Here is a 27860-nt window from a genome sequence, read left to right on the forward strand (position 1 = left end):
TTGTTTGGGCTCAAAAGGCTTCGGAGGACATGCTAGCATCCATATAACTCAGATCTGCTTAAAGTTGTACAAAGTTTTTGCCAAGTCCTGCCCTGCTTCTGGGTTTTGCTTCACGGTTGCCAAGCATTCGTAGCTTGCGCTAATTTGACAGTTCAGTTCCCTAAAGGTATGTACAACATTTAGAGATGGTTGACCCATGGATCCTGAAGATACAGTTTTGTAAAGTGGTTTAGTAGTAGATGAGTTTACCGACACAACAATTAAGAGTGAAAGGCTGTACATAAAGTATGCAGATTCTGAAAATGTGAAGACTTACCCAGCTGTGCATAAATGGTCATTTATCCTATCTGGCGGTGGTTTAGAGGCATCCCCCTGCTGCTCCAGCTCCATCTGATACCTCTGCCAGGCTGAAGCAAGAAGGGACAACAAGGGGAAGGTCTGAAATCCAACAAGGGTAGCCTGGATGGGCCGCGAGGAGAACCACTGTGCTGTGTGCAGAAAGAGTACTATTGTGACACGGGATACCGGGAGCTCTCCGCTTACTTGACCGTGAGCTCGGCGAAGGAGCAAAAGCTTTTGGACGATGGGTCACACGATACGGATGGCTTTCTTCCAGCTTCCAAGTAGCTAGGATGCTCTTAATGTGGGGACAAAGCAAAGCTAAGAAAGTTCCGGGACAGAGGCCAGATTGCTAAAGCTCCCCGGTTCTGTGTTCAGTGTCAAATACATCTAAAACTATAATGATAAGTGACGGTTACTACACCACATCATATCACTAAATATCGCACAAATACACTTTGTGTAGTTGGAATGACTAAGTTGTTGTGTTCTACAAAACACCCACTGTAGTTTGAGGGTGTTTTCGAATCACTACAGAATTTTGTGACGCATCTTCAGGGGACTGACAAGCAAAGGTCTGTAAAACACATACCATGCTCGACATGACGTGTGGGGTAAAACAAATCATCTTGAATTAACTTTTGATACAAATAAGGGCTAACAACTCATTAATGTGTGGCTAGGAATGAGTGGAATGCTTAAGTCCTCCCTCCAGTCTCGCTACATAGCCCCCACCAAACTGACCACCCGTCCCCAGAAACCACAGTGCTCATTCTAAAGTCATTGAAATGTGGGGACCCACAGTGCCGTCAAGTCCGTTCTGGCATTTTGCCAGCCGTCATCGCAGTGGAGGACCACCACGCGATTCCACTGCAGCAACAACACATAATGTCAACGTTTTTGGAGAACTTGTGCAGTGACTCATCAGCTTAGGCCAGGGTCCCGTATTCATCTCCACCGCGGGTGTTGTCTGACCTATTTTGGCGACAGCCAACATCTTCGAGAGTTTGTTGGGCTACGAGGTGCACCTACCAAAGTCGGTCTTGCCGTCTGCCATAATAGTCGAAACTGGGTTTGCCATCTGGCCCAAACGCCAGATCAACTGGCTTGCAAAGTTCTCGTTCAAACATAAGGGCTGCCAGGGTGCACTTTGTTGTCTCTTTGACTGCCATCTGGTATGCTTATAGGACCAGCGGCAGATGAAGGTCTCATTAAGCCAGGGTCTGCTTGAAGCAATTAACCAGCCCACCTTCTGTTGAGTATATGTGAAGCATGTAAAGATTGTCTGTTGGGTTCTTCCAGTGGCAAAGGAGGAGCTCGCCGTGGATGGCAAGGCTCTCTCTCAGTCGTCCTCAGACGAGATTACGTCGGAGTCTTCAATCATTCCGGTTCTCCATACACCCAGCCAGCTCCGTAGAGCTTTCATCTCCCGCATCTTTCTTTAGGATGTCCACGTACGTAAGCGCGGGAGGTCCTCGCGATCTATTCCAGTGCGTTTGTTCCCATTGGAACCCATTGGGAGCCCCCGATGTCTGTGGCAGTGGCCGGCCAGCCTCATAGTCCTAGCTGTTACCTTCTTGCTGAGCCTCGGCAGTTGCCCGTACAGGTCCTTGTTGGTGATGTGGATGTTCTGGTCCACCTTCAGAACAGCTCGTATCATTCTGGTGTAGCACCTATCTAGGGACTTCGGCAGGGTGGGTGTCAGGGTCCAGCTTTCGTAGCCATACAGGAGGACAGACTCCACAGTGGCGTAGAATAGACTCAGCTTTAGGTGTCGGGGGAGATTCGTGCACCACACTCTGGCCCGTTGTGAGTAGAGAGCTTCCATCTCGGGTTCCAGAATGGAGATGGCAGCTCATCTAGGTCAATGGTCGGACTACACCCATTCTCAAACACAGCCAATATAAGGTCTATCTGCTTGCGCCGTAGCTGGACTGGGTCAACTTCCCGCTATACCCTGGGTCATCGTCAATGCTGTAGGGGCACCAGCTCGACTTCCTCCAGCCATTCATGTTGTCGACGTTCCTTAAAGGGACACCTGGACTGGGCGTCAGCATTCGTTTGTTGACTATTTAAAAGTTATAATCCTGCATTGTCTCCATCCACCTGGCCAGCTGCCTCTCTGGTTATTTGAAGCTGAGGAGCCAGGTGTGCAAGTCATAATCTGTTAGCAGATAGAACTGCTGTCTGTACAGCTAGGGACGTTACTGGCAGAAGGCCGGGGCCGAAAGCCAGCAGTTCTTGTCTTGCGACGGAGTGCTTGCTCTCATCACTTGAGTCTCTGCAAGTGCAGACCTGAGCCAGGAAAAGCTGCAATCACGGCGATACGGGGGCTCTGGGAGAGGTATTACCTTATTTCCGTAGCTCTACTCTTTGTTGAGTCGACAAGCACTTTGGTCCTCTCTTAGTCTCCTAAATCTTTTACGTCTGGCTCCCAAAGCCAACCCCCGGGCAATGGCTTCAGATGGCATTTGTGAGGGGACGGTGTTGGTACGGCACTGTTGGACGAATAGTTCACAGGATTGAACTAACAGCCAGGACCGAGTTGTGTTTCAGGACAACGGACCAAGGAGGTGATTGGCTGTGGTAACTCGACAGAATGGGTCCATTAGCCAAGTAAGATGACCACTTTATAAGAAGACAAACTCAAAAAACCTGGACCCCTTTGGCATCCCGTTGGATATTGACCTGAGGGATCAAAGAGCGTCAACATATCAGTAATCTTAGCAAGGGCGAGACTATCCACGTATATTTACCAAGACCTAAGTCCCTGTCATCATCGAAATCGATGGACAGCCATAGATAGAGATTAATTCGTTTTTTGTCCGGAAGTATTTTTCGGGTCAAACTCTTGTGCTGATTGCCATCGGGTTTCTGAGCCATGGACACACTCGAGTTGCCAAAGACCCCACATCCTCAGATAGATCTATGACAGGAGGAAAGGAAGGAAGGAAATGAAACGTAGGAAACACAAGAAGAAGGATAAGGTGTCAACAGAGCATGCAAACATAGGAAGATTGTATTTATTGAAATTTTTAACAAGCTTTTTACCGATTTGGGTGTATTGGTAACCCTGCTAGAAGTTAACTTTGTGACCCTGATCATTGTGGTCCTCAGTTGCCAAACGGGTTTCTTGAATTTAACAGATCTTTCAGTTCAATTCAGACCACACACAAATGGCGTTCATCTTACAGCGCCTCGCTTTGCTGGTCACAGTCATCTCAGGTACGCCGCACACATACACACACACACACACACACACGCACACACACACACACACACACACACGAAAAAGTCACAGTCATCTCAGGTACTTCGCACACACACACACACACACACACACACACACACACACACGAAAAATTCCATACATATTTCTATTTGTATATGATCCATATATATAAACATTTGCATTTACAACATTAATAATATATACATACTATACAAATATAATAAAGCTTGTGGTTAAAAATTAGTTGGAATTTCACAAGAAAAAGGTCACAATTTCACAAGAAAAACATTGAATTTTGCAAGTGCTATGATAAAAGCCATACTTTTACTCAAAGTATGTCATAATTTTACAGAAAAAACTGAACATTTATGCAATATTACTATAAAAGTTGGAATTTTATTTAATAAAAGTCATAATTGTACAACAAAAGCTGACAATTTTGGCAATTTTATTAAACTGGTTGTAATTTTACTGCTGCGATGAGGTGGCGACTTGTCCAGGGTGTACACCGCCTTCCGCCCGATTGTAGCTGAGATAGGCACCAGCGACCCCAAAAGGGAATAAGCGGTAGAAAATGGATGGATGGATGGATAATTTTACTTGACAAAAGTCACAATTTTACAAGAAAACTTAAAAATGTTGGCAACATTATAATAATAATCGGGATTTTACCTGGCAAAATTATGACAAATGTCATAATTTTACTCAAAAAAACGTCAGTTTTACGAGAACAACAAAAACATTGGCGATGTTGTGATAAAAAAAATATAATCTATATGAAAAATGTCACCATTTGTGCATTAAAAGATATTTTTTTATATAAAAAAGTAAGAATTTTACGAGAAAACATTGCAATATTACAGACGCAGAAAGAATGTGAGAAATTGTTCCTAATTTATAAGAAAAAAGTTGACACATTGTGAGTAAAAAGACTGCTTTTAGTAATTTTTATTTTTTGTTGGTAATTGTTTTTTAATCTTCATTATTTACTTCAGATTATTACAGTATGTCTCCGTATACATTTACAAAAAAAATTGTACAATTAATTTTGGCCAAAGGGAGTGCATTTCAATTTCTTACACACTTGTTATTTCATATGTTGACCAGAGGGGGAGCACTTCAAATTTTTTACACGCACTTGTTATTTCATATGTTGACCAGCAAAATCTCATGAGGAGTGCCGACAAAACCTGAAAATGGCAGAAAATGCATATTTTTGTTAAACTTTATTTCACAAAAATGTCGTAAGGGGGGGGCTTACGCAAAAATTCCAATAAACGAACTTGCTTCAGCAGCACAATACTGGTGTAGGAAATGTCTCAAAACCTCATCAGGAGTGCCGACTAAGCCTGAAAATGGCAGAAAATGCATATTTTTGGAAAACTTTATTTAGCGAAAATGTCGTAAGGGGGGGGGCCTTACGCAAAAATTCCAAAAACGAACTTGCTTCAGCCGCACAATACTGGTGCTATAGTTGTAGGAAATGTCTCAAAACCTCTTCAGGAGTGCCGACAAAAACGAAAATGGGCAGAAAATGCATATTTTTGGAAAATTTTATTTCGTGAAAATGTCCTAAGGGGGGGCCTTACGCAAAAATTCCAAAGAACAAACTTTCTTCAGCAGCACAATACTGGTGATATAGTTGTAGGAAATGTCTCAAAACCTCTTCAGGAGTGCCGACAAAACCCGAAAATGGCAGAAAATGCATATTTTTGGAAAACTTTATTTAGCGAAAATGTCGTAAGGGGGGGGGGCCTTACGCAAAAATTCCAAAAAACAAACTTGATTCAGCCGCAAAATACCGGTGATAAAGTTGTAGGAAATGTCTCAAAACCTCTTCAGGAATGCCGACAAAACCCGAAAATGGCAGAAAATAAATATTTTTGGAAAAAATTTATTTAATGAAAATGTCGTAAGGGGGGCGGCCTTACGCAAAAAATCCAAAAAACGAACTTGCTTCAGCCGCACAATACTATTGATATAGTTGTAGTAAATGTCTCAAAACCTCTTCAGGAGTGCCGACAAAACCCGAAAATGGCAGAAAATGCATATTTTTGGAAAACTTTTTTTCGCGAAAATGTCGTAAGGGGGGGCCTTACGCAAAAATTTCGAAAAACGAACTTGCTTCAGCCGTTCAATACTGTTGCTAAAGTTGTGGGAAATTTCTCAAAACCTCTTCAGAAGTGCCGGCAAAACCCGAAAAGGGCAGAAAATGAATATTTTTGGAAAACTCTATTTCGCTAAAATGTCGTAAGGGGGTGGGGCCTTATGCAATAATTCCCAAAAACGAACTTGCTTCAGCAGCACAATACTGGTGCTATATTTGTAGGAAATGTCTCAAAACCTCTTTGAGAAGTGCCGACAAAACCTGAAAATGGCAGAAAATGTATATTTTCGGAAAACTTTTTTTCGCGAAAATGTCGCAACAAATCCAAAAAACGGATTTGCTTCAGCAGCACAATACTAGTGCTATAGTTGTAGGAAATGTCTCAAAACCTCTTCAGGAGTGCCGATAAAACCCGAAAATGGCAGAAAATGCATATTTCGGGAAAACTATTTCACGAAAATGTCGTAAGTGGGTGGCCTTACGCAAAAAATCCCAAAAACCAACTTGCATCAGCAGCACAATACTGGTGATATAGTTGTAGGAAATGTCTCAAAAACCTCATCAGGAGTGCCGACAAAGGCTGAAAATTGCAGAAAATGCATATTTTTGCAAAACTTTATTTCACGAAAATGTCATAAGGGGGGGCCTTACGCAAAAATTCCAAAAAACTAACTTTCTTAAGCAGCACAATACTGGTGCTATACTTGCAGGAAATTTCTCAAAACCTCTTTGAGAAGTGCCGACAAAACCTGAAAACGGCAGAAAATGCCTATTTTCGGACAACTTTTTTTCGCGAAAATGTCGCAAAAAATCCAAAAAACGGATTTGCTTCAGCAGCACAATACTAGTGCTATAGTTGTAGGAAATGTCTCAAAACCTCTTCAGGAATGCCGACAAAACCCGAAAATGGCAGAAAATGCATATTTTTGCAAAACTTTATTTCACGAAAATGTCGTAAGGTGAGGCCTTTCGCAAAAAATCCCCAAAACAAACGTTCTTCAGCAGCACGGTACTGGTGATATAATTGTAGGAAATGTCTCAAAACCTCATCAGGAGTGCCGACAAAGCCTGAAAATGGCAGAAAACGCATATTTTTGGAAAACTTTTTTTCGCGAAAATGTCGTAAGGGGGCGGCCTTACGCAAAAATTCCAAAAAACTAACTTTCTTCAGCAGCACAATACTGGTGCTATATTTGTAGGAAATGTCTCAAAACCTCTTTGAGAAGTTCCGACAAAACCTGAAAATGGCAGAAAATGTATATTTTCGGAAAACTTTTTTTCGCGAAAATGTCGCAAAAAATCCAAAAAACGGATTTGCTTCAGCAGCACAATACTAGTGCTACAGTTGTAGGAAATGTCTCAAAACCTCTTCAGGAGTGCCGACAAAACCCGAAAATGGCAGAAAATATTTTGGGAAAACTATTTCACGAAAATGTCGTAAGTGGGGGGCCTTACGCAAAAAATCCCAAAAACCAACTTGCTTCAGCAGCACAATACTGGTGATATAGTTGTAGGAAATGTCTCAAAAACCTCATCAGGAGTGCCGAAAAAGCCTGAAAATTGCAGAAAATGCATATTTTTGCAAAACTTTATTTCACGAAAATGTCATAAAGGGGGGGCCTTACGCAAAAAATCCCAAAAACAAACTTGCTTCAGCAGCACAATGATGGTGCTATAGTTGTAGGAAATGTCTCATAACCTCTTCAGGAATGCCGACAAAACCCGAAAATGGCAGAAAATGCATATTTTTGGAAAACTTTATTTAATGAAAATGTCATTAGGGGGGGCCTTACCCAAAAATTCTAAAAAACGAACTTTCTTAAGCAGCACAATACTGGTGCTATATTTGTAGGAAATGTCTCAAAACCTCTTTGAGAAGTGCCGACAAAACCTGAAAATGGCAGAAAATGTATATTTTTGGAAAACTTTTTTTCGCGAAAATGTCGCAACAAATCCAAAAAACGGATTTGCTTCAGCAGCACAATACTAGTGCTATAGTTGTAGGAAATGTCTCAAAACCTCTTCAGGAGTGCCGACAAAACCCGAAAATGGCAGAAAATGCATATTTCGGGAAAACTATTTCACGAAAATGTCGTAAGTGGGTGGCCTTACGCAAAAAATCCCAAAAACCAACTTGCTTCAGCAGCACAATACTGGTGATATAGTTGTAGGAAATGTCTCAAAAACCTCATCAGGAGTGCCGACAAAGCCTGAAAATTGCAGAAAATGCATATTTTTGCAAAACTTTATTTCACGAAAATGTCATAAGGGGGGGCCTTACGCAAAAATTCCAAAAAACCAACTTGCTTCAGCAGCACAATACTGGTGATATAGTTGTAGGAAATGTCTCAAAAACCTCATCAGGAGTGCCGACAAAACCTGAAAACGGCAGAAAATACCTATTTTCGGAAAACTTTTTTTCGCGAAAATGTCGCAAAAAATACAAAAAACGGATTTGCTTCAGCAGCACAATACTAGTGCTATAGTTGTAGGAAATGTCTCAAAACCTCTTCAGAAGTGCCGACAAAACCTTAAAATGTCAGAAAATGCATATTTTTGCAAAACTTTATTTCACGAAAATGTCGTAAGGAGGGGGGCCTTACGCAAAAAAAAAAAAAAAAAAAAAACTTGCTTCAGCCGCACAATATTGGTGATATAGTTGTAGGAAATGTCTCAAAACCTCTTCAGGAGTGCCGATAAAACCCGAAAATGGCAGAAAATGCATATTTTTGCAAAACTTTATTTCACGAAAATGTCGTAAGGTGGGGCCTTACGCAAAAAATCCCCAAAACAAACTTTCTTCAGCAGCACGGTACTGGTGATATAATTGTAGGAAATGTCTCAAAACCTCATCAGGAGTGCCGACAAAGCCTGAAAATGGCAGAAAACGCATATTTTTGGAAAACTTTTTTTCGCGAAAATGTCGCAAAAAATCCAAAAAACGGATTTGCTTCAGCAGCACAATACTAGTGCTACAGTTGTAGGAAATGTCTCAAAACCTCTTCAGGAGTGCCGACAAAACCCGAAAATGGCAGAAAATATTTTGGGAAAACTATTTCACGAAAATGTCGTAAGTGGGGGGCCTTACGCAAAAAATCCCAAAAACCAACTTGCTTCAGCAGCACAATACTGGTGATATAGTTGTAGGAAATGTCTCAAAAACCTCATCAGGAGTGCCGAAAAAGCCTGAAAATTGCAGAAAATGCATATTCTTGCAAAACTTTATTTCACGAAAATGTCATAAAGGGGGGGCCTTACGCAAAAAATCCCAAAAACAAACTTGCTTCAGCAGCACAATAATGGTGCTATAGTTGTAGGAAATGTCTCATAACCTCTTCAGGAATGCCGACAAAACCCGAAAATGGCAGAAAATGCATATTTTTGGAAAACTTTATTTAATGAAAATGTCATTAGGGGGGGCCTTACCCAAAAATTCTAAAAAACGAACTTTCTTAAGCAGCACAATACTGGTGCTATATTTGTAGGAAATGTCTCAAAACCTCTTTGAGAAGTGCCGACAAAACCTGAAAATGGCAGAAAATGTATATTTTTGGACAACTTTTTTTCGCGAAAATGTCGCAACAAATCCAAAAAACGGATTTGCTTCAGCAGCACAATACTAGTGCTATAGTTGTAGGAAATGTCTCAAAACCTCTTCAGGAGTGCCGACAAAACCCGAAAATGGCAGAAAATGCATATTTCGGGAAAACTATTTCACGAAAATGTCGTAAGTGGGTGGCCTTACGCAAAAAATCCCAAAAACCAACTTGCTTCAGCAGCACAATACTGGTGATATAGTTGTAGGAAATGTCTCAAAAACCTCATCAGGAGTGCCGACAAAGCCTGAAAATTGCAGAAAATGCATATTTTTGCAAAACTTTATTTCACGAAAATGTCATAAGGGGGGGCCTTACGCAAAAATTCCAAAAAACCAACTTGCTTCAGCAGCACAATACTGGTGATATAGTTGTAGGAAATGTCTCAAAAACCTCATCAGGAGTGCCGACAAAACCTGAAAACGGCAGAAAATACCTATTTTCGGAAAACTTTTTTTCGCGAAAATGTCGCAAAAAATACAAAAAACGGATTTGCTTCAGCAGCACAATACTAGTGCTATAGTTGTAGGAAATGTCTCAAAACCTCTTCAGAAGTGCCGACAAAACCTTAAAATGTCAGAAAATGCATATTTTTGCAAAACTTTATTTCACGAAAATGTCGTAAGGAGGGGGGCCTTACGCAAAAAAAAAAAAAAAAAAAAAACTTGCTTCAGCCGCACAATATTGGTGATATAGTTGTAGGAAATGTCTCAAAACCTCTTCAGGAGTGCCGATAAAACCCGAAAATGGCAGAAAATGCATATTTTTGCAAAACTTTATTTCACGAAAATGTCGTAAGGTGGGGCCTTACGCAAAAAATCCCCAAAACAAACTTTCTTCAGCAGCACGGTACTGGTGATATAATTGTAGGAAATGTCTCAAAACCTCATCAGGAGTGCCGACAAAGCCTGAAAATGGCAGAAAACGCATATTTTTGGAAAACTTTTTTTCGCGAAAATGTCGCAAAAAATCCAAAAAACGGATTTGCTTCAGCAGCACAATACTAGTGCTACAGTTGTAGGAAATGTCTCAAAACCTCTTCAGGAGTGCCGACAAAACCCGAAAATGGCAGAAAATATTTTGGGAAAACTATTTCACGAAAATGTCGTAAGTGGGGGGCCTTACGCAAAAAATCCCAAAAACCAACTTGCTTCAGCAGCACAATACTGGTGATATAGTTGTAGGAAATGTCTCAAAAACCTCATCAGGAGTGCCGAAAAAGCCTGAAAATTGCAGAAAATGCATATTCTTGCAAAACTTTATTTCACGAAAATGTCATAAAGGGGGGGCCTTACGCAAAAAATCCCAAAAACAAACTTGCTTCAGCAGCACAATAATGGTGCTATAGTTGTAGGAAATGTCTCATAACCTCTTCAGGAATGCCGACAAAACCCGAAAATGGCAGAAAATGCATATTTTTGGAAAACTTTATTTAATGAAAATGTCATTAGGGGGGGCCTTACCCAAAAATTCTAAAAAACGAACTTTCTTAAGCAGCACAATACTGGTGCTATATTTGTAGGAAATGTCTCAAAACCTCTTTGAGAAGTGCCGACAAAACCTGAAAATGGCAGAAAATGTATATTTTTGGAAAACTTTTTTTCGCGAAAATGTCGCAACAAATCCAAAAAACGGATTTGCTTCAGCAGCACAATACTAGTGCTATAGTTGTAGGAAATGTCTCAAAACCTCTTCAGGAGTGCCGACAAAACCCGAAAATGGCAGAAAATGCATATTTCGGGAAAACTATTTCACGAAAATGTCGTAAGTGGGTGGCCTTACGCAAAAAATCCCAAAAACCAACTTGCTTCAGCAGCACAATACTGGTGATATAGTTGTAGGAAATGTCTCAAAAACCTCATCAGGAGTGCCGACAAAGCCTGAAAATTGCAGAAAATGCATATTTTTGCAAAACTTTATTTCACGAAAATGTCATAAGGGGGGGCCTTACGCAAAAATTCCAAAAAACCAACTTGCTTCAGCAGCACAATACTGGTGATATAGTTGTAGGAAATGTCTCAAAAACCTCATCAGGAGTGCCGACAAAACCTGAAAACGGCAGAAAATACCTATTTTCGGAAAACTTTTTTTCGCGAAAATGTCGCAAAAAATACAAAAAACGGATTTGCTTCAGCAGCACAATACTAGTGCTATAGTTGTAGGAAATGTCTCAAAACCTCTTCAGAAGTGCCGACAAAACATGAAAATGTCAGAAAATGCATATTTTTGCAAAACTTTATTACGCAAAAAAAAAAAAAAAAAAAAAAACTTGCTTCAGCCGCACAATATTGGTGATATAGTTGTAGGAAATGTCTCAAAACCTCTTCAGGAGTGCCGACAAAACCCGAAAATGGCAGAAAATGCATATTTTTGCAAAACTTTATTTCACGAAAATGTCGTAAGGTGGGGCCTTACGCAAAAAATCCCCAAAACAAACTTTCTTCAGCAGCACGGTACTGGTGATATAATTGTAGGAAATGTCTCAAAACCTCATCAGGAGTGCCGACAAAGCCTGAAAATGGCAGAAAACGCATATTTTTGGAAAACTTTTTTTCGCGAAAATGTCGTAAGGGGGCGGCCTTACGCAAAAAATCCCAAAAACAAACTTGCTTCAGCAGCACAATAATGGTGCTATAGTTGTAGGAAATGTCTCATAACCTCTTCAGGAATGCCGACAAAACCCGAAAATGGCAGAAAATGCATATTTTTGGAAAACTTTATTTAATGAAAATGTCATTAGGGGGCGGCCTTACGCAAAAATTCTAAAAAACGAACTTTCTTAAGCAGCACAATACTGGTGCTATACTTGCAGGAAATTTCTCAAAACCTCTTTGAGAAGTGCCAACAAAACCTGAAAACGGCAGAAAATGCCTATTTTCGGAAAACTTTTTTTCGCGAAAATGTCGCGAAAAATCCAAAAAACGGATTTGCTTCAGCAGCACAATACTAGTGCTATAGTTGTAGGAAATGTCTCAAAACCTCTTCAGAAGTGCCGACAAAACCTGAAAATGTCAGAAGATGCATATTTTTGCAAAACTTTATTTCACGAAAATGTCGTAAGGAGGGGGGCCTTACGCAAAAAAAAAACAAACAAAAAAAAACTTGCTTCAGCCGCACAATATTGGTGATATAGTTGTAGGAAATGTCTCAAAACCTCTTCAGGAGTGCCGACAAAACCCAAAAATGGCAGAAAATGCATATTTTTGCAAAACTTTATTTCACGAAAATGTCGTAAGGGGGGGCCTTACGCAAAAAATCCCAAAAACAAACTTTCTTCAGCAGCACGGTACTGGTGATATAATTGTAGGAAATGTCTCAAAACCTCATCAGGAGTGCCGACAAAACCTGCAAATGTCAGAAAATGCATATTTTTGGAAAACTTTATTTCACGAAAATGTCGTAAGGGGGGGGCCTTACGCAAAAATTCCAAAAACGAACTTGCTTCAGCCGCACAATACTGGTGATATAGTTGTGGGAAATGTCTCCAAACCTCTTCAGAAGTGCCGACAAAACCCGAAAATGGCACAAAATGCGTATTTTTGGAAAACCATATTTCGCGAAAATGTCGTAAGGGGGGAGGGGCCTTACGCAAAAATTCCAAAAAACGAACTTGCTTCAGCCGCAGCTCAAATTTTTACACGCACTCGTTATTCATTAAGTTGACAACAGGGGGAGCACTTCAAATTTTTACACACACTTATTACATATGTTGGCCACAGGGGGAGCAATTCAAATTTTTACACGCAATTGTTATTTCATATGTTGACCAAAGTGGGAGCACATCAAATTTTTACTCGCAATTGTTATTTCATATGTTGACCAGAGGGAGGAGCACTACAAATTTCTTACACACACTTGTTATTTCATATGTTGACCAGAGGGAGGAGCTCTTGAAATTTGTTACACACACTTGTTATGTCATATGTTTACCAGAGGGAGGAGCACTTGAAATTTGTTACAGACACTTGTTATTTCATATGTTGGCCAGAGGGGGGAGCACCTTTAAAAGCGACACAATTAGAAAAATCCCTCCTTTGTGGGAGCACCCTCATTTAGATAGTTGTCCCCGCAAATGAGACATATTCTCTATTAGATGCAATGTTATTGGGACCAGGATTTGGTCCCCATTTTGTTAGCAGTGTTGGCTTGGTCAGGAAGGGGATTACTTGCTTTTAAAATGTGTACAAGGTAATTAAATGTCTTTATTTGTTGAGACATGGTAGTCATTCTCATCTAGGATTAAACCCGCCTTTTTGGGATTTCAGAATAAGGTCAGCCTAATTTAATCCCATGACATACTGAGGACAAAATACAACTATTGATTGTTTTCTTTATGTACAATGTACATTTGTCAAGATGACGACTGGCGAGTCAACAGTCTTGACCTTCTAGAAGCTTCCTTCACTGCGCAGGCGCCACCGTCAACAAGACACACATTCACGTTCCCTCAGCGACCGATGGGGGGGAAAGTGGCGCACTAACACTGCATGAGAACTCAGCGAAGATGAAGAAGAAAGGACTTTGCAGCGACCAATCAAATGAGGTCTGGTGGGCAAGGGGGCGCGGTCATCCTAGACAGACTGCTGTTGCGACATCCAGTGGACACTTTTAGAACAGCAGTTTTTCATTTAAATAATGGAGCTCATTTTCACACATTGCAAAGTCATCTCGAAATGTTCGCATGTTTCACATGAAACACTACATTGTCGAACAACTATCTTATACCACATATATATATATATATATATATATATACACATATACATATATATACACACATTTATAAACCCACATATATATACATAAATATACACATATATACATAATTATATATACACATACATATATATACATCAATATATATTAATATAAAAAATATGCATATATGTATATATATATCTCAATATATATAAATATATACATATATATATAAACATATATATTTATATATATCCATCCATCCATCCATTTTCTACCGCTTATTCCCTTGTGGGGTCGCGGGGGCCACTGGCGCCTATCTCAGCTTCAATCATATATATATTTATATACATATATATTTATATATATATATAAAGATTTATATAAAACATGTACATAAAATATATATATATATATATATCAATATATATATATCAATATGTATAAATACACAAATATAAACACATATTTATATATAAATGTGTATTTATAGATATACCGGTATATATTTATATGAATATACATATTTATATATATAAATGTATATATATTATATACATACATATATAAATATACATATATAAATATATATCAATATATATAAATATAAAAAATATGCATATATATATATATATATATAAATATCAATATATATAAATATAAAATATATATATCAATATATATATACATATATATATAAACATGTATATTTATATATGTAAATATATATATGTATATATATATATATATACATATATATATATATAAATATATATATATATATATATATATATATAAATATTTATATAAAACATACATAATATATATAAAAATATATATAAATATAAAAATATATATATATATCATCCATCCATTTTCTACCGCTTATTCCCTTTCGGAGTTGCGGGGGGCGCTGGCGCCTATCTCAGCTACAATCGGGCGGAAGGCAGGGTACACCCTGGACAAGTCGCCACCTCATCGCAGGGCCAACACAGATAGACAGACAACATTCACACTCACATTCACACACTAGGGCCAATTTAGTGTTGCCAATCAACCTATCCCCAGGTGCATGTCTTTGGAAGTGGGAGGAAGCCGGAGTACCCGGAGGGAACCCACGCATTCACGGGGAGAACATGCAAACTCCACACAGAAAGATCCTCAGCCTGGATTTGAACCCAGGACTGCAGGAACTTCGTATTGTGAGGCAGACGCACTAACCCCTCTGCCACCGTGAAGCCAATATATATATCAATATATATATAAATATAAAATATATCAATATGTACAAATACATACATATAAACATATTTATTTATAAATATTTATGTATATAGATATACTCGTATATATTTATATAAATATATTTATATATATATATAAACATATTTATATACATATCTATATCATATATATACATATACACATATATATATAAAAAAATATTATTTTGATGTGTTTATCTAGATGTTTTGGGTATATCAATCCCATCTTTAAAAATCTTAAGGTTGTGTTTTGGACAACTGCTTTCAAACATATTCATGCAACAATGAGGTTTTTTAGTTTATGTAAACATACCAAGTGTGTGTGAGGCGGGATGACCTTGGGGTTCAGGGAGGGATAATAAGGGGACCTTCAGGAGTCCTTCGTGGGGGGCCTAGAACTTGCTTCATGCCCCCGCTTCACACCTGTGGACAACTGAAGTCACCCATTCACCTGACATAACCCAAGCTGGAGTACCTAGAGGGAAACAAGCAAAGACTAGGACCAGGCTCCGCCCCTACAATGCAGCAGAAAGTGAAACCTGTGCGCTTTTGTTTTTGCACCTTCACCTGCGGAAAACAGGTTTGGTGACTTTGTCTGTTATGAAGTCTCTGAATGTGCTGAACACTATTGTGTCAGCTTTGTGCCTTTTTATCAAAGAAAGAAAGAACACTTCAGCCTCATAACTATTCCCTTTTCTGTTTTTGTATGAACATGATAAACAAAAACTGCATTAAAAAATAGAAGGCATCTTCTCTCCTTAGGCCTCTCGCAGGCGCTTTATTCATGATGGGAATAAGTGTTAGAATGTTCCAGCAGCTATACAGTTTACAGTAATTTACCTCATTGTCATCCCATTGCGTTGAGTTTTTTCCTTGTCCTGATGTGGGATCTGAGTCCAGGATGTCGTTGTGGCTTGTGCGGCCCTTTGAGACACTCGTGATTTAGGGCTATTTAAGTAAACATTGATTGATTGAAGGTGCAAATCTGGTAACAAATGAAGGAAGAATAATTAATTCCCATCGTCTGGCGGTGGTGTGGCATCAAGCGGGAAGATGTTGAACAGACAACCGTAATATGTCAAGTATGCGGCAAAAGCGTTGCTACAAAAAGTAGCATTACTGCTAATTTGTAGCATCATTTGAAAAGTCACCCGCTAGAGAATGAAGAGTGCTTGAAACTCCGCATGTCAACATCTCCGGCCAGTGCCACACCCACAAAATGCCCAACACCGTATGGAAAAAATAGTCAGAAGGAGATAACGTCTGCAGGAACCTACCACATAGTGAAGGACATACACTGTTTGATTTCCTATTATGCAGCTCATTTTTATTTTACACATTGATATATCTTGTGTGACATCATGCACAAAAGTGCACTTCATTTGTTTTTAGGGCTATGTAAAAAGTCTTTGATTGATAAAGGGAAACCACAGTAGCTTTCCTTAGCTATTGGTACATGTTTTTGTGCATTTTGGATCTGCATAGGACCTGAAAATATGAAATCAAACCATGTAAGCGTGGAAGATATTTGAAAAACAATCCCGCCTTCCTTCAAACGTCCTCCAATTGAGATATTTGGAATTTGCCCAATTTGGGAGGTTTCTCCAATTGGTGACATATCCATACATGGTAGAAATGTACCCAAGATCTTTGTGCGAGTCCGCCATTGCAGTCATTAAGATCCTTCTTTTTGCAAACCTCTTGTTGTGGGGCAGACCGGCTCGTACGCATACTTGCCAACCCTCCCGATTTTCCCGGGAGAGTCCCGAATTTCAGTGCCCCTCCCGAAAATCTACCGGGGCAACCATTCTCACAAATTTCTCCCGATTTCCACCCGGACAACACACCCTTCGCCGTCCACCTGATGGGCACCCCTGCAGTAGAGCCGTGTCTATAGATGAATTATGGGCATTGTTGGTCTCTCAGGGCCACTTTAAAGGGGAACATTATCACCAGACCTATGTAAGCGTCAATATATACCAGGGGTCGGGAACCTTTTTGGCTAAGAGAGCCAAGAAGCCAAATATTTCAAAATGTATTCCCCTAAGAGCCATATAATATTTTTTTAACACTGAACACAGCTAAACGCGTGCATTTTTAAGTAAGACCAACATTTCCAGAGTCTAATAGGTCTCTTGTTCTTTGCAATAACATTGTTATTCTGAAGCTAACTGTGGAGGGGGCGTGGCCTGCGGGCCTGCAGCAAAGCAGGATGTTGCCAGGACCGGCCTCGAAATCAGCGACAGGTGCGTAGATGGCCCACCTGGGCCTTGTTATCTAATCACCTGTCGCTCTGTTATAAGCAGCAGCCGGGAGGAGAGACAGGGTTGGGGCTGGAGCTGGAGCCAGAGGGCGAATGAGGACGAAAGAGGAAAAAGACAATTGCTGGAAAGCAACTGAGAGACTAATTGAAAAAAATATATATATTTTAACCCTAAAAAAGGCTCTCATATCGGTGCTTGGTGGTCTGAAGAACCCCCAGGAGGGCAAGCCCAACACTAACCAATAATAAATAAATTACTTCTTACCATTAATGCAACTTCTTGAACATAAAAATGCATGAGAATGTTTTATATTTTGAATGTTATTTTAACACTATGATTACAAGTGGAATTATTCATTACTTATTGTGTTAAGAGAGCCAGATGCAGTCATCAAAAGAGCCACATCTGCCTCTAGAGCCATAGGTTCCCTACCCCTGATATATACCTTGATGGTGCAGAAAAAAAAAGACCATATCTTTTTTAACCGATTTCCAAACTCTAAAAGGGTGAATTTGCCGATTTAAACGCCTTTCAATTGATAGCCTGTCGGAGCGATGACCTTCTACCCGTGACGTCACAGCACGAAGGGATCCACCATTTTCTCAATCTCATTACACGCACCAAGTCAAATCAGCTTTGTTATTTTCCGTTTTTTCGACTGTTTTCCCGTACCTTGGAGACATCATGCCTCGTCGGTGAGTTGTCGGAGGATGTAACAACACGATCAGAGACGGATTCAAGTTGCACCACTGGCCAAAAGATGCGAAAGTGGCAAGAAATTGGACGATAATTGTTCAAAATACGAGGGTGTGGGGAAAGCCGACGAAATGGTCCCTCGTTTGTTCCGCATACTTTACTGACGACAGCTATGCTACGACAGAGATGGCAAGAATGTGTGGATATCCTGCGACACTCAAAGCAAATGCATTTCCAACGATAAAGTTAAAGAAATCTGCAATATTGGAAAATAGATCACCACTGAATCTGCCGGAGTGCGTGAGCTACTCATGGATGACGAACCTCGGGAGCACGGCAAGCACTTTTTTTCCCCCAATCATTCGAGTACATTCGGGTAGTCTTGTGTAATGCAGTATTTTGTGTCTAATGTGATAAGAGACAATGGAAAATAAAGTCCACCCGATAATCGTATATTGCAGATATCACCCAGAGCCCAGTTTTCAACACCAGATCATCCCGTAAAAATGCGCAGAAAACCGAAACAAGAATGTAAACCTAGTTTGTAGTTGTTAGTTTGTTTCCTTTAATGCCAAACAAACACATACCAATCGTTGGTTAGAAGGCGATCGCCGAATTCGTCCTCGCTTCCTCCCGTGTTGCTGTCTGTCGTGTCGTTTTCGCTTGTATGCGGTTCAAAGCAATATGTCTCAACGGCTTCAGTTTCGTTTTCACTATACCTGCCTCCACACTCCAACCATCCGTTTCAATACATGCGTAATCTGTTGAATCGCTTACGCCGCTGAAATCAGAGTCTGAATCTGAGATACTATCGCTATACCTTTCTGTGCTATCCACCATGTTTGCTTCTGCTGGCTTCACACAGTGACATCACAGGATAATGGACGGGTGGATATACTGATGGTAAAAATCAGGCACTTTGAAGCCGTTTTTCGGGATATTGCATGATGGGTAAAATTTTGAGAAAAACTTCGAAAAATAAAATAAGCCACTGGGAACTGATTTTTATTGGTTTTAACCCCTTCAGAAATTGTGATAATGTTCCCCCTTTAAGATCCTACTTTTTGCAAACCTCTTGTGGGGCAGACCGGCTCGTAAATCTCCCGGGGCAACCATTCTCACAAATTTTGAGAAATCTTCGAAAAGTAAAATAAGCAACTAGGAACTGATTTTTATTGGTTTTAACCCTTCAGAAATTGTGATAATGTTCCCCCTTTAAGATCCTACTTTTATCAAACCTCTTGTTGTGGGGCAGACCGGCTCGTAAATCTCCCGGGGCAACCATTCTCACAAATTTTGAGAAATCTTTGAAAAATAAAATAAGCAACTGAGAACTGATTTTTATTGGTTTTAACCCCTTCAGAAATTGTGATAATGTTCCCCTTTAAGACCCTACTTTTTGCAAACCTCTTGTTGTGGGGCAGACCGGCTCGTAAATCTCCCGGGGCAACCATTCTCACAAATTTTGAGAAATCTTTGAAAAATAAAATAAGCAGCTGGGAACTGATTTTTATTGGTTTTAACCCCTTCAGAAATTGTGATAATGTTCCCCCTTTAAGATCCTACTTTTTGCAAACCTCTTGTTGTGGGGCAGACCGGCTCGTAAATCTCCCGGGGCAACCATTCTCACAAATTTTGAGAAATCTTCGAAAAATAAAATAAGCAACTGGGAACTGATTTTTATTGGTTTTAACCCCCTTCAGAAATTGTGATAATGTTCCCCCTTTAAGATCCTACTTTTTGCAAACCTCTTGTTGTGGGGCAGACCGGCTCGTAAATCTCCCGAGGCAACCATTCCCACAAATTTTGAGAAATCTTCGAAAAATAAAATAAGCAACTGGGAACTGATTTTTATTGGTTTTAACCCCTTCAGAAATTGTGATAATGTTCCCCCTTTAATATCCTACTTTTTGCAAACCTCTTGTTGTGGGGCAGACCGGCTCGTAAATCTCCCGGAGCAACCATTCTCACAAATTTTGAGAAATCTTCGAAAAATAAAATAAGCAACTGGGAACTGATTTTTATTGGTTTTAACCCCTTGAGAAATTGTGATAATGTTCCCCTTTTAAGATCCTACTTGTTGCAAACCTCTTGTTGTGGGGCAGACCGGCTCGTAAATCTCCCGGGGCCACCATTCTCACAAATTTTGAGAAATCTTCGAAAAATAAAATAAGCAACTGGGAACTGATTTTTATTGGTTTTAACCCCTTCAGAAATTGTGATAATGTTCCCCTTTAAGATCCTACTTTTTGCAAACCTCTTGTTGTGGGGCAGACCGGCTCGTAAATCTCCCGGGGCAACCATTCTCACAAATTTTGAGAAATCTTCGAAAAATAAAATAAGCAACTGGGAACTGATTTTTAATGGTTTTAACCCCTTCAGAAATTGTGATAATGTTCCCCCTTTAAGATCCTACTTTTTGCAAACCTCTTGTTGTGGGGCAGACCGGCTCGTAAATCTCCCGGGGCAACCATTCTCACAAATTGTGAGAAATCTTTGAAAAATAAAATAAGCAACTGGGAACTGATTTCTATTGGATTTAACCCCTTCAGAAATTGTGATAATGTTCCCCCTTTAAGATCATACTTTTTGCAAACCTCTTGTTGTGGGGCAGACCGGCTCGTAAATCTCCCGGGGCAAACATTCTCACAAATTTTGAGAAATTTTCGAAAAATAAAATAAGCAACTGGGAACAAATTTTTATTGGTTTTAACCCTTCAGAAATTGTGATAATGTTCCCCCTTTAAGATCCTACTTTTATCAAACCTCTTGTTGTGGGGCAGACCGGCTCGTAAATCTCCCGGGGCAACCATTCTCACAAATTTGGAGAAATCTTTGAAAAATAAAATAAGCAACTGAGAACTGATTTTTAATGGTTTTAACCCCTTCAGAAATTGTGATAATGTTCCCCTTTAAGACCCTACTTTTTGCAAACCTCTTGTTGTGGGGCAGACCGGCTCGTAAATCACCCGGGGCAACCATTCTCACAAATTTTGAGAAATCTTTGAAAAATAAAATAAGCAGCTGGGAACTGATTTTTATTGGTTTTAACCCCTTCAGAAATTGTGATAATGTTCCCCCTTTAAGATCCTACTTTTTGCAAACCTCTTGTTGTGGGGCAGACCGGCTCGTAAATCTCCCGGGGCAACCATTCTCACAAATTTTGAGAAATCTTCGAAAAATAAAATAAGCAACTGGGAACTGATTTTTATTGGTTTTAACCCCCTTCAGAAATTGTGATAATGTTCCCCCTTTAAGATCCTACTTTTTGCAAACCTCTTGTTGTGGGGCAGACCGGCTCGTAAATCTCCCGAGGCAACCATTCCCACAAATTTTGAGAAATCTTCGAAAAATAAAATAAGCAACTGGGAACTGATTTTTATTGGTTTTAACCCCTTCAGAAATTGTGATAATGTTCCCCCTTTAATATCCTACTTTTTGCAAACCTCTTGTTGTGGGGCAGACCGGCTCGTAAATCTCCCGGAGCAACCATTCTCACAAATTTTGAGAAATCTTCGAAAAATAAAATAAGCAACTGGGAACTGATTTTTATTGGTTTTAACCCCTTGAGAAATTGTGATAATGTTCCCCTTTTAAGATCCTACTTGTTGCAAACCTCTTGTTGTGGGGCAGACCGGCTCGTAAATCTCCCGGGGCCACCATTCTCACAAATTTTGAGAAATCTTCGAAAAATAAAATAAGCAACTGGGAACTGATTTTTATTGGTTTTAACCCCTTCAGAAATTGTGATAATGTTCCCCCTTTAAGATCCTACTTTTTGCAAACCTCTTGTTGTGGGGCAGACCGGCTCGTAAATCTCCCGGGGCAACCATTCTCACAAATTTTGAGAAATCTTCGAAAAATAAAATAAGCAACTGGGAACTGATTTTTAATGGTTTTAACCCCTTCAGAAATTGTGATAATGTTCCCCCTTTAAGATCCTACTTTTTGCAAACCTCTTGTTGTGGGGCAGACCGGCTCGTAAATCTCCCGGGGCAACCATTCTCACAAATTGTGAGAAATCTTCGAAAAATAAAATAAGCAACTGGGAACTGATTTCTATTGGATTTAACCCCTTCAGAAATTGTGATAATGTTCCCCCTTTAAGATCATACTTTTTGCAAACCTCTTGTTGTGGGGCAGACCGGCTCGTAAATCTCCCGGGGCAAACATTCTCACAAATTTTGAGAAATTTTCGAAAAATAAAATAAGCAACTGGGAACAAATTTTTATTGGTTTTAACCCCTTCAGAAATTGTGATAATGTTCCCCCTTTAAGACCCTACTTTTTGCAAACCTCTTGTTGTGGGGCAGACCGGCTCGTAAATCTCCCGGGGCAACCATTCTCACAAATTTTGAGAAATCTTCGAAAAATAAAATAAGCAACTGGGAACTGATTTTTAATGGTTTTAACCCCTTCAGAAATTGTGATAATGTTCCCCCTTTAAGATCCTACTTTTTGCAAACCTCTTGTTGTGGGGCAGACCGGCTCGTAAATCTCCCGGAGCAACCATTCTCACAAATTGTGAGAAATCTTCGAAAAATAAAATAAGCAACTGGGAACTGATTTTTATTGGATTTAACCCCTTCAGAAATTGTGATAATGTTCCCCCTTTAAGATCCTACTTTTTGCAAACCTCTTGTTGTGGGGCAGACCGGCTCGTAAATCTCCCGGGGCAACCATTCTCACAAATTTTGAGAAATCTTTGAAAAATAAAATAAGCAACTGGGAACTGATTTTTATTGGTTTTAACCCCTTCAGAAATTGTGATAATGTTCCCCTTTAAGACCCTACTTTTTGCAAACCTCTTGTTGTGGGGCAGACCGGCTCGTAAATCTCCCGGGGCAACCATTCTCACAAATTTTGAGAAATCTTTGAAAAATTAAATAAGCAGCTGGGAACTGATTTTTATTGGTTTTAACCCCTTCAGAAATTGTGATAATGTTCCCCCTTTAAGATCCTACTTTTTGCAAACCTCTTGTTGTGGGGCAGACCGGCTCGTAAATCTCCCGGGGCAACCATTCTCACAAATTTTGAGAAATCTTCGAAAAATAAAATAAGCAACTGGGAACTGATTTTTATTGGTTTTAACCCCTTCAGAAATTGTGATAATGTTCCCCCTTTAAGATCCTACTTTTTGCAAACCTCTTGTTGTGGGGCAGACCGGCTCGTAAATCTCCCGAGGCAACCATTCCCACAAATTTTGAGAAATCTTCGAAAAATAAAATAAGCAACTGGGAACTGATTTTTATTGGTTTTAACTCCTTCAGAAATTGTGATAATGTTCCCCCCTTTAATATCCTACTTTTTGCAAACCTCTTGTTGTGGGGCAGACCGGCTCGTAAATCTCCCGGGGCAACCATTCTCACAAATTTTGAGAAATCTTCGAAAAATAAAATAAGCAACTGGGAACTGATTTTTATTGGTTTTAACCCCTTCAGAATTTGTGATAATGTTCCCCCTTTAAGATCCTACTTTTTGCAAACCTCTTGTTGTGGGGCAGACCGGCTCGTAAATCTCCCGGAGCAACCATTCTCACAAATTTTGAGAAATCTTCGAAAAATAAAATAAGCAACTGGGAACTGATTTTTATTGGTTTTAACCCCTTCAGAAATTGTGATAATGTTCCCCTTTATGATCCTACTTTTTGCAAACCTCTTGTTGTGGGGCAGACCGGCTCGTAAATCTCCCGGGGCAACCATTCTCACAAATTTTGAGAAATCTTCGAAAAATAAAATAAGCAACTGGGAACTGATTTTTATTGGTTTTAACCCCTTCAGAAATTGTGATAATGTTCCCCCTTTAAGATCCTACTTTTTGCACACCTCTTGTTGTGGAGCAGACCGGCTCGTAAATCTCCCGGGGCAACCATTCTCACAAATTTTGAGAAATCTTCGAAAAATAAAATAAGCAACTGGGAATTGATTTTTAATGGTTTTAACCCCTTCAGAAATTGTGATAATGTTCCCCTTTAAGATCCTACTTTTTGCAAACCTCTTGTTGTGGGGCAGACCGGCTCGTAAATCTCCCGGGGCAACCATTCTCACAAATTTTGAGAAATCTTCGAAAAATAAAATAAGCAACTGGGAACTGATTTTTATTGGTTTTAACCCCTTGAGAAATTGTGATAATGTTCCCCTTTTAAGATCCTACTTTTTGCAAACCTCTTGTTGTGGGGCAGACCGGCTCGTAAATCTCCCGGGGCAACCATTCTCACAAATTTTGAGAAATCTTCGAAAAATAAAATAAGCAACTGGGAACTGATTTTTAATGGTTTTAACCCCTTCAGAAATTGTGATAATGTTCCCCCTTTAAGATCCTACTTTTTGCAAACCTCTTGTTGTGGGGCAGACCGGCTCGTAAATCTCCCGGGGCAACCATTCTCACAAATTGTGAGAAATCTTCGAAAAATTAAATAAGCAACTGGGAACTGATTTTTATTGGATTTAACCCCTTCAGAAATTGTGATAATGTTCCCCCTTTAAGATCCTACTTTTTGCAAGCCTCTTGTTGTGGGGCAGACCGGCTCGTAAATCTCCCGGGGCAAACATTCTCACAAATTTTGAGAAATTTTCGAAAAATAAAATAAGCAACTGGGAACTGATTTTTATTGGTTTTAACCCCTTCAGAAATTGTGATAATGTTCCCCCTTTAAGATCGTACTTTTTGCAAACCTCTTGTTGTGGGGCAGACCGGCTCGTAAATCTCCCGGGGCAACCATTCCCACAAATTTTGAGAAATCTTCGAAAAATAAAATAAGGAACTGGGAACTGATTTTTATTGGTTTTAACCCTTCAGAAATTGTGATAATGTTCCCCCTTTAAGATCCTACTTTTTGCAAACCTCTTGTTGTGGGGTTGCCCGGCTCGTAAATCTCCCAGGGCAACCATTCTCACAAATTTTGAGAAATCTTCGAAAAATTAAATAAGCAACTGGGAACTGATTTTTATTGGTTTTAACCCCTTCAGAAATTGTGATAATGTTCCCCCTTTAAGATTCTACTTTTTGCAAACCTCTTGTTGTGGGGCAGACCGGCTCGTAAATCTCCCGGGGCAACCATTCTCACAAATTTTGAGAAATCTTCGAAAAATAAAATAAGCAACTGGGAACTGATTTTTATTGGTTTTAACCCCTTCAGAAATTGTGATAATGTTCCCCCTTTAAGATCCTACTTTTTGCAAACCTCTTGTTGTGGGGCAGACCGGCTCGTAAATCTCCCGGGGCAACCATTCTCACAAATTTTGAGAAATCTTCGAAAAATAAAATAAGCAACTGGGAACTGATTTTTATTGGTTTTAACCCCTTCAGAAATTGTGATAATGTTCCCCCTTTAAGATCCTACTTTTTGTAAACCTCTTGTTGTGGGGCAGACCGGCTCGTAAATCTCCCGGGGCAACCATTCTCACAAATTTTGAGAAATCTTCGAAAAATAAAATAAGCAACTGGGAACTGATTTTTATTGGTTTTAACCCCTTCGGAAATTGTGATAATGTTCCCCCTTTAAGATCCTACTTTTTGCAAACCTCTTGTTGTGGGGCAGACCGGCTCGTAAATCTCCTGGGGCAACCGTTCTCACAAATTTTGAGAAATCTTCGAAAAATAAAATAAGCAACTGGGAACTGATTTTTATTGGTTTTAACCCCTTCAAAAATTGTGATAATGTTCCCCTTTTAAGATCCTACTTTTTGCAAACCTCTTGTTGTGGGGCAGACCGGTTGGTAAATCTCCCGGGGCAACCATTCTCACAAATTTTGAGAAATCTTCGAAAAATAAAATAAGCAACTGGGAACTGATTTTTATTGGTTTTAACCCCTTCAGAAATTGTGATAATGTTCCCCCTTTAAGATCCTACTTTTTGTAAACCTCTTGTTGTGGGGCAGACCGTCTCGTAAATCTCCCGGGGCAACCATTCTCACAAATTTTGAGAAATCTTCGAAAAATAAAATAAGCAACTGGGAACTGATTTTTATTGGTTTTAACCCCTTCAGAAATTGTGATAATGTTCCCCCTTTAAGATCCTACTTTTTGCAAACCTCTTGTTGTGGGGCAGACCGGCTCGTAAATCTCCCGGGGCAACCATTCCCACAAATTTTGAGAAATCTTCGAAAAATAAAATAAGGAACTGGGAACTGATTTTTATTGGTTTTAACCCTTCAGAAATTGTGATAATGTTCCCCCTTTAAGATCCTACTTTTTGCAAACCTCTTGTTGTGGGGTTGCCCGGCTCGTAAATCTCCCGGGGCAACCATTCTCACAAATTGTGAGAAATCTTCGAAAAATTAAATAAGCAACTGGGAACTGATTTTTATTGGTTTTAACCCCTTCAGAAATTGTGATAATGTTCCCCCTTTAAGATCCTACTTTTTGCAAACCTCTTGTTGTGGGGCAGACCGGCTCGTAAATCTCCCGGGGCAACCATTCTCACAAATTTTGAGAAATCTTCGAAAAATAAAATAAGCAACTGGGAACTGATTTTTATTGGTTTTAACCCCTTCAGAAATTGTGATAATGTTCCCCCTTTAAGATCCTACTTTTTGCAAACCTCTTGTTGTGGGGCAGACCGGCTCGTAAATCTCCCGGGGCAACCATTCTCACAAATTTTGAGAAATCTTCGAAAAATAAAATAAGCAACTGGGAACTGATTTTTATTGGTTTTAACCCCTTCAGAAATTGTGATAATGTTCCCCCTTTAAGATCCTACTTTTTGTAAACCTCTTGTTGTGGGGCAGACCGTCTCGTAAATATCCCGGGGCAACCATTCTCACAAATTTTGAGAAATCTTCGAAAAATAAAATAAGCAACTGGGAACTGATTTTTATTGGTTTTAACCCCTTCAGAAATTGTGATAATGTTCCCCCTTTAAGATCCTACTTTTTGCAAACCTCTTGTTGTGGGGTTGCCCGGCTCGTAAATCTCCCGGGGCAACCATTCTCACAAATTGTGAGAAATCTTCGAAAAATTAAATAAGCAACTGGGAACTGATTTTTATTGGTTTTAACCCCTTCAGAAATTGTGATAATGTTCCCCCTTTAAGATCCTACTTTTTGCAAACCTCTTGTTGTGGGGCAGACCGGCTCGTAAATCTCCCGGGGCAACCATTCTCACAAATTTTGAGAAATCTTCGAAAAATAAAATAAGCAACTGGGAACTGATTTTTATTGGTTTTAACCCCTTCAGAAATTGTGATAATGTTCCCCCTTTAAGATCCTACTTTTTGCAAACCTCTTGTTGTGGGGCAGACCGGCTCGTAAATCTCCCGGGGCAACCATTCTCACAAATTTTGAGAAATCTTCGAAAAATAAAATAAGCAACTGGGAACTGATTTTTATTGGTTTTAACCCCTTCAGAAATTGTGATAATGTTCCCCCTTTAAGATCCTACTTTTTGTAAACCTCTTGTTGTGGGGCAGACCGTCTCGTAAATATCCCGGGGCAACCATTCTCACAAATTTTGAGAAATCTTCGAAAAATAAAATAAGCAACTGGGAACTGATTTTTATTGGTTTTAACCCCTTCAGAAATTGTGATAATGTTCCCCCTTTAAGATCCTACTTTTTGCAAACCTCTTGTTGTGGGGCAGACCGGCTCGTAAATCTCCCGGGGCAACCATTCTCACAAATTTCTCCCGATTTCCACCCGGTCAACACACCCTCTGCCGTCCACC

The 27860-nt window shown here is 39.7% G+C and overlaps 1 protein-coding gene across 1 annotated transcript in view; it reads right to left on the reverse strand.

The window, feature by feature from the left end:
• The window catches only part of otol1b (otolin 1b), a 39278-nt gene extending 12067 nt beyond the window's left edge, over nucleotides 1-27211 (reverse strand). The window contains exons 1-3 of the mRNA XM_061878098.1: nucleotides 15551-27211; nucleotides 3096-3265; nucleotides 317-488 (exon numbers count right to left, since the gene is read on the reverse strand). Coding sequence (XP_061734082.1) covers nucleotides 317-488; nucleotides 3096-3222 — 299 coding nt within the window. The 5' untranslated portion in view covers nucleotides 3223-3265; nucleotides 15551-27211. The remainder of the gene's footprint in view (nucleotides 1-316; nucleotides 489-3095; nucleotides 3266-15550) is intronic.
• Nucleotides 27212-27860: the final 649 nt, after the last annotated feature.

Source organism: Nerophis ophidion, linkage group LG18, assembly GCF_033978795.1.
Source record: "Nerophis ophidion isolate RoL-2023_Sa linkage group LG18, RoL_Noph_v1.0, whole genome shotgun sequence".
NCBI classification, from domain to species: domain Eukaryota; kingdom Metazoa; phylum Chordata; class Actinopteri; order Syngnathiformes; family Syngnathidae; genus Nerophis; species Nerophis ophidion.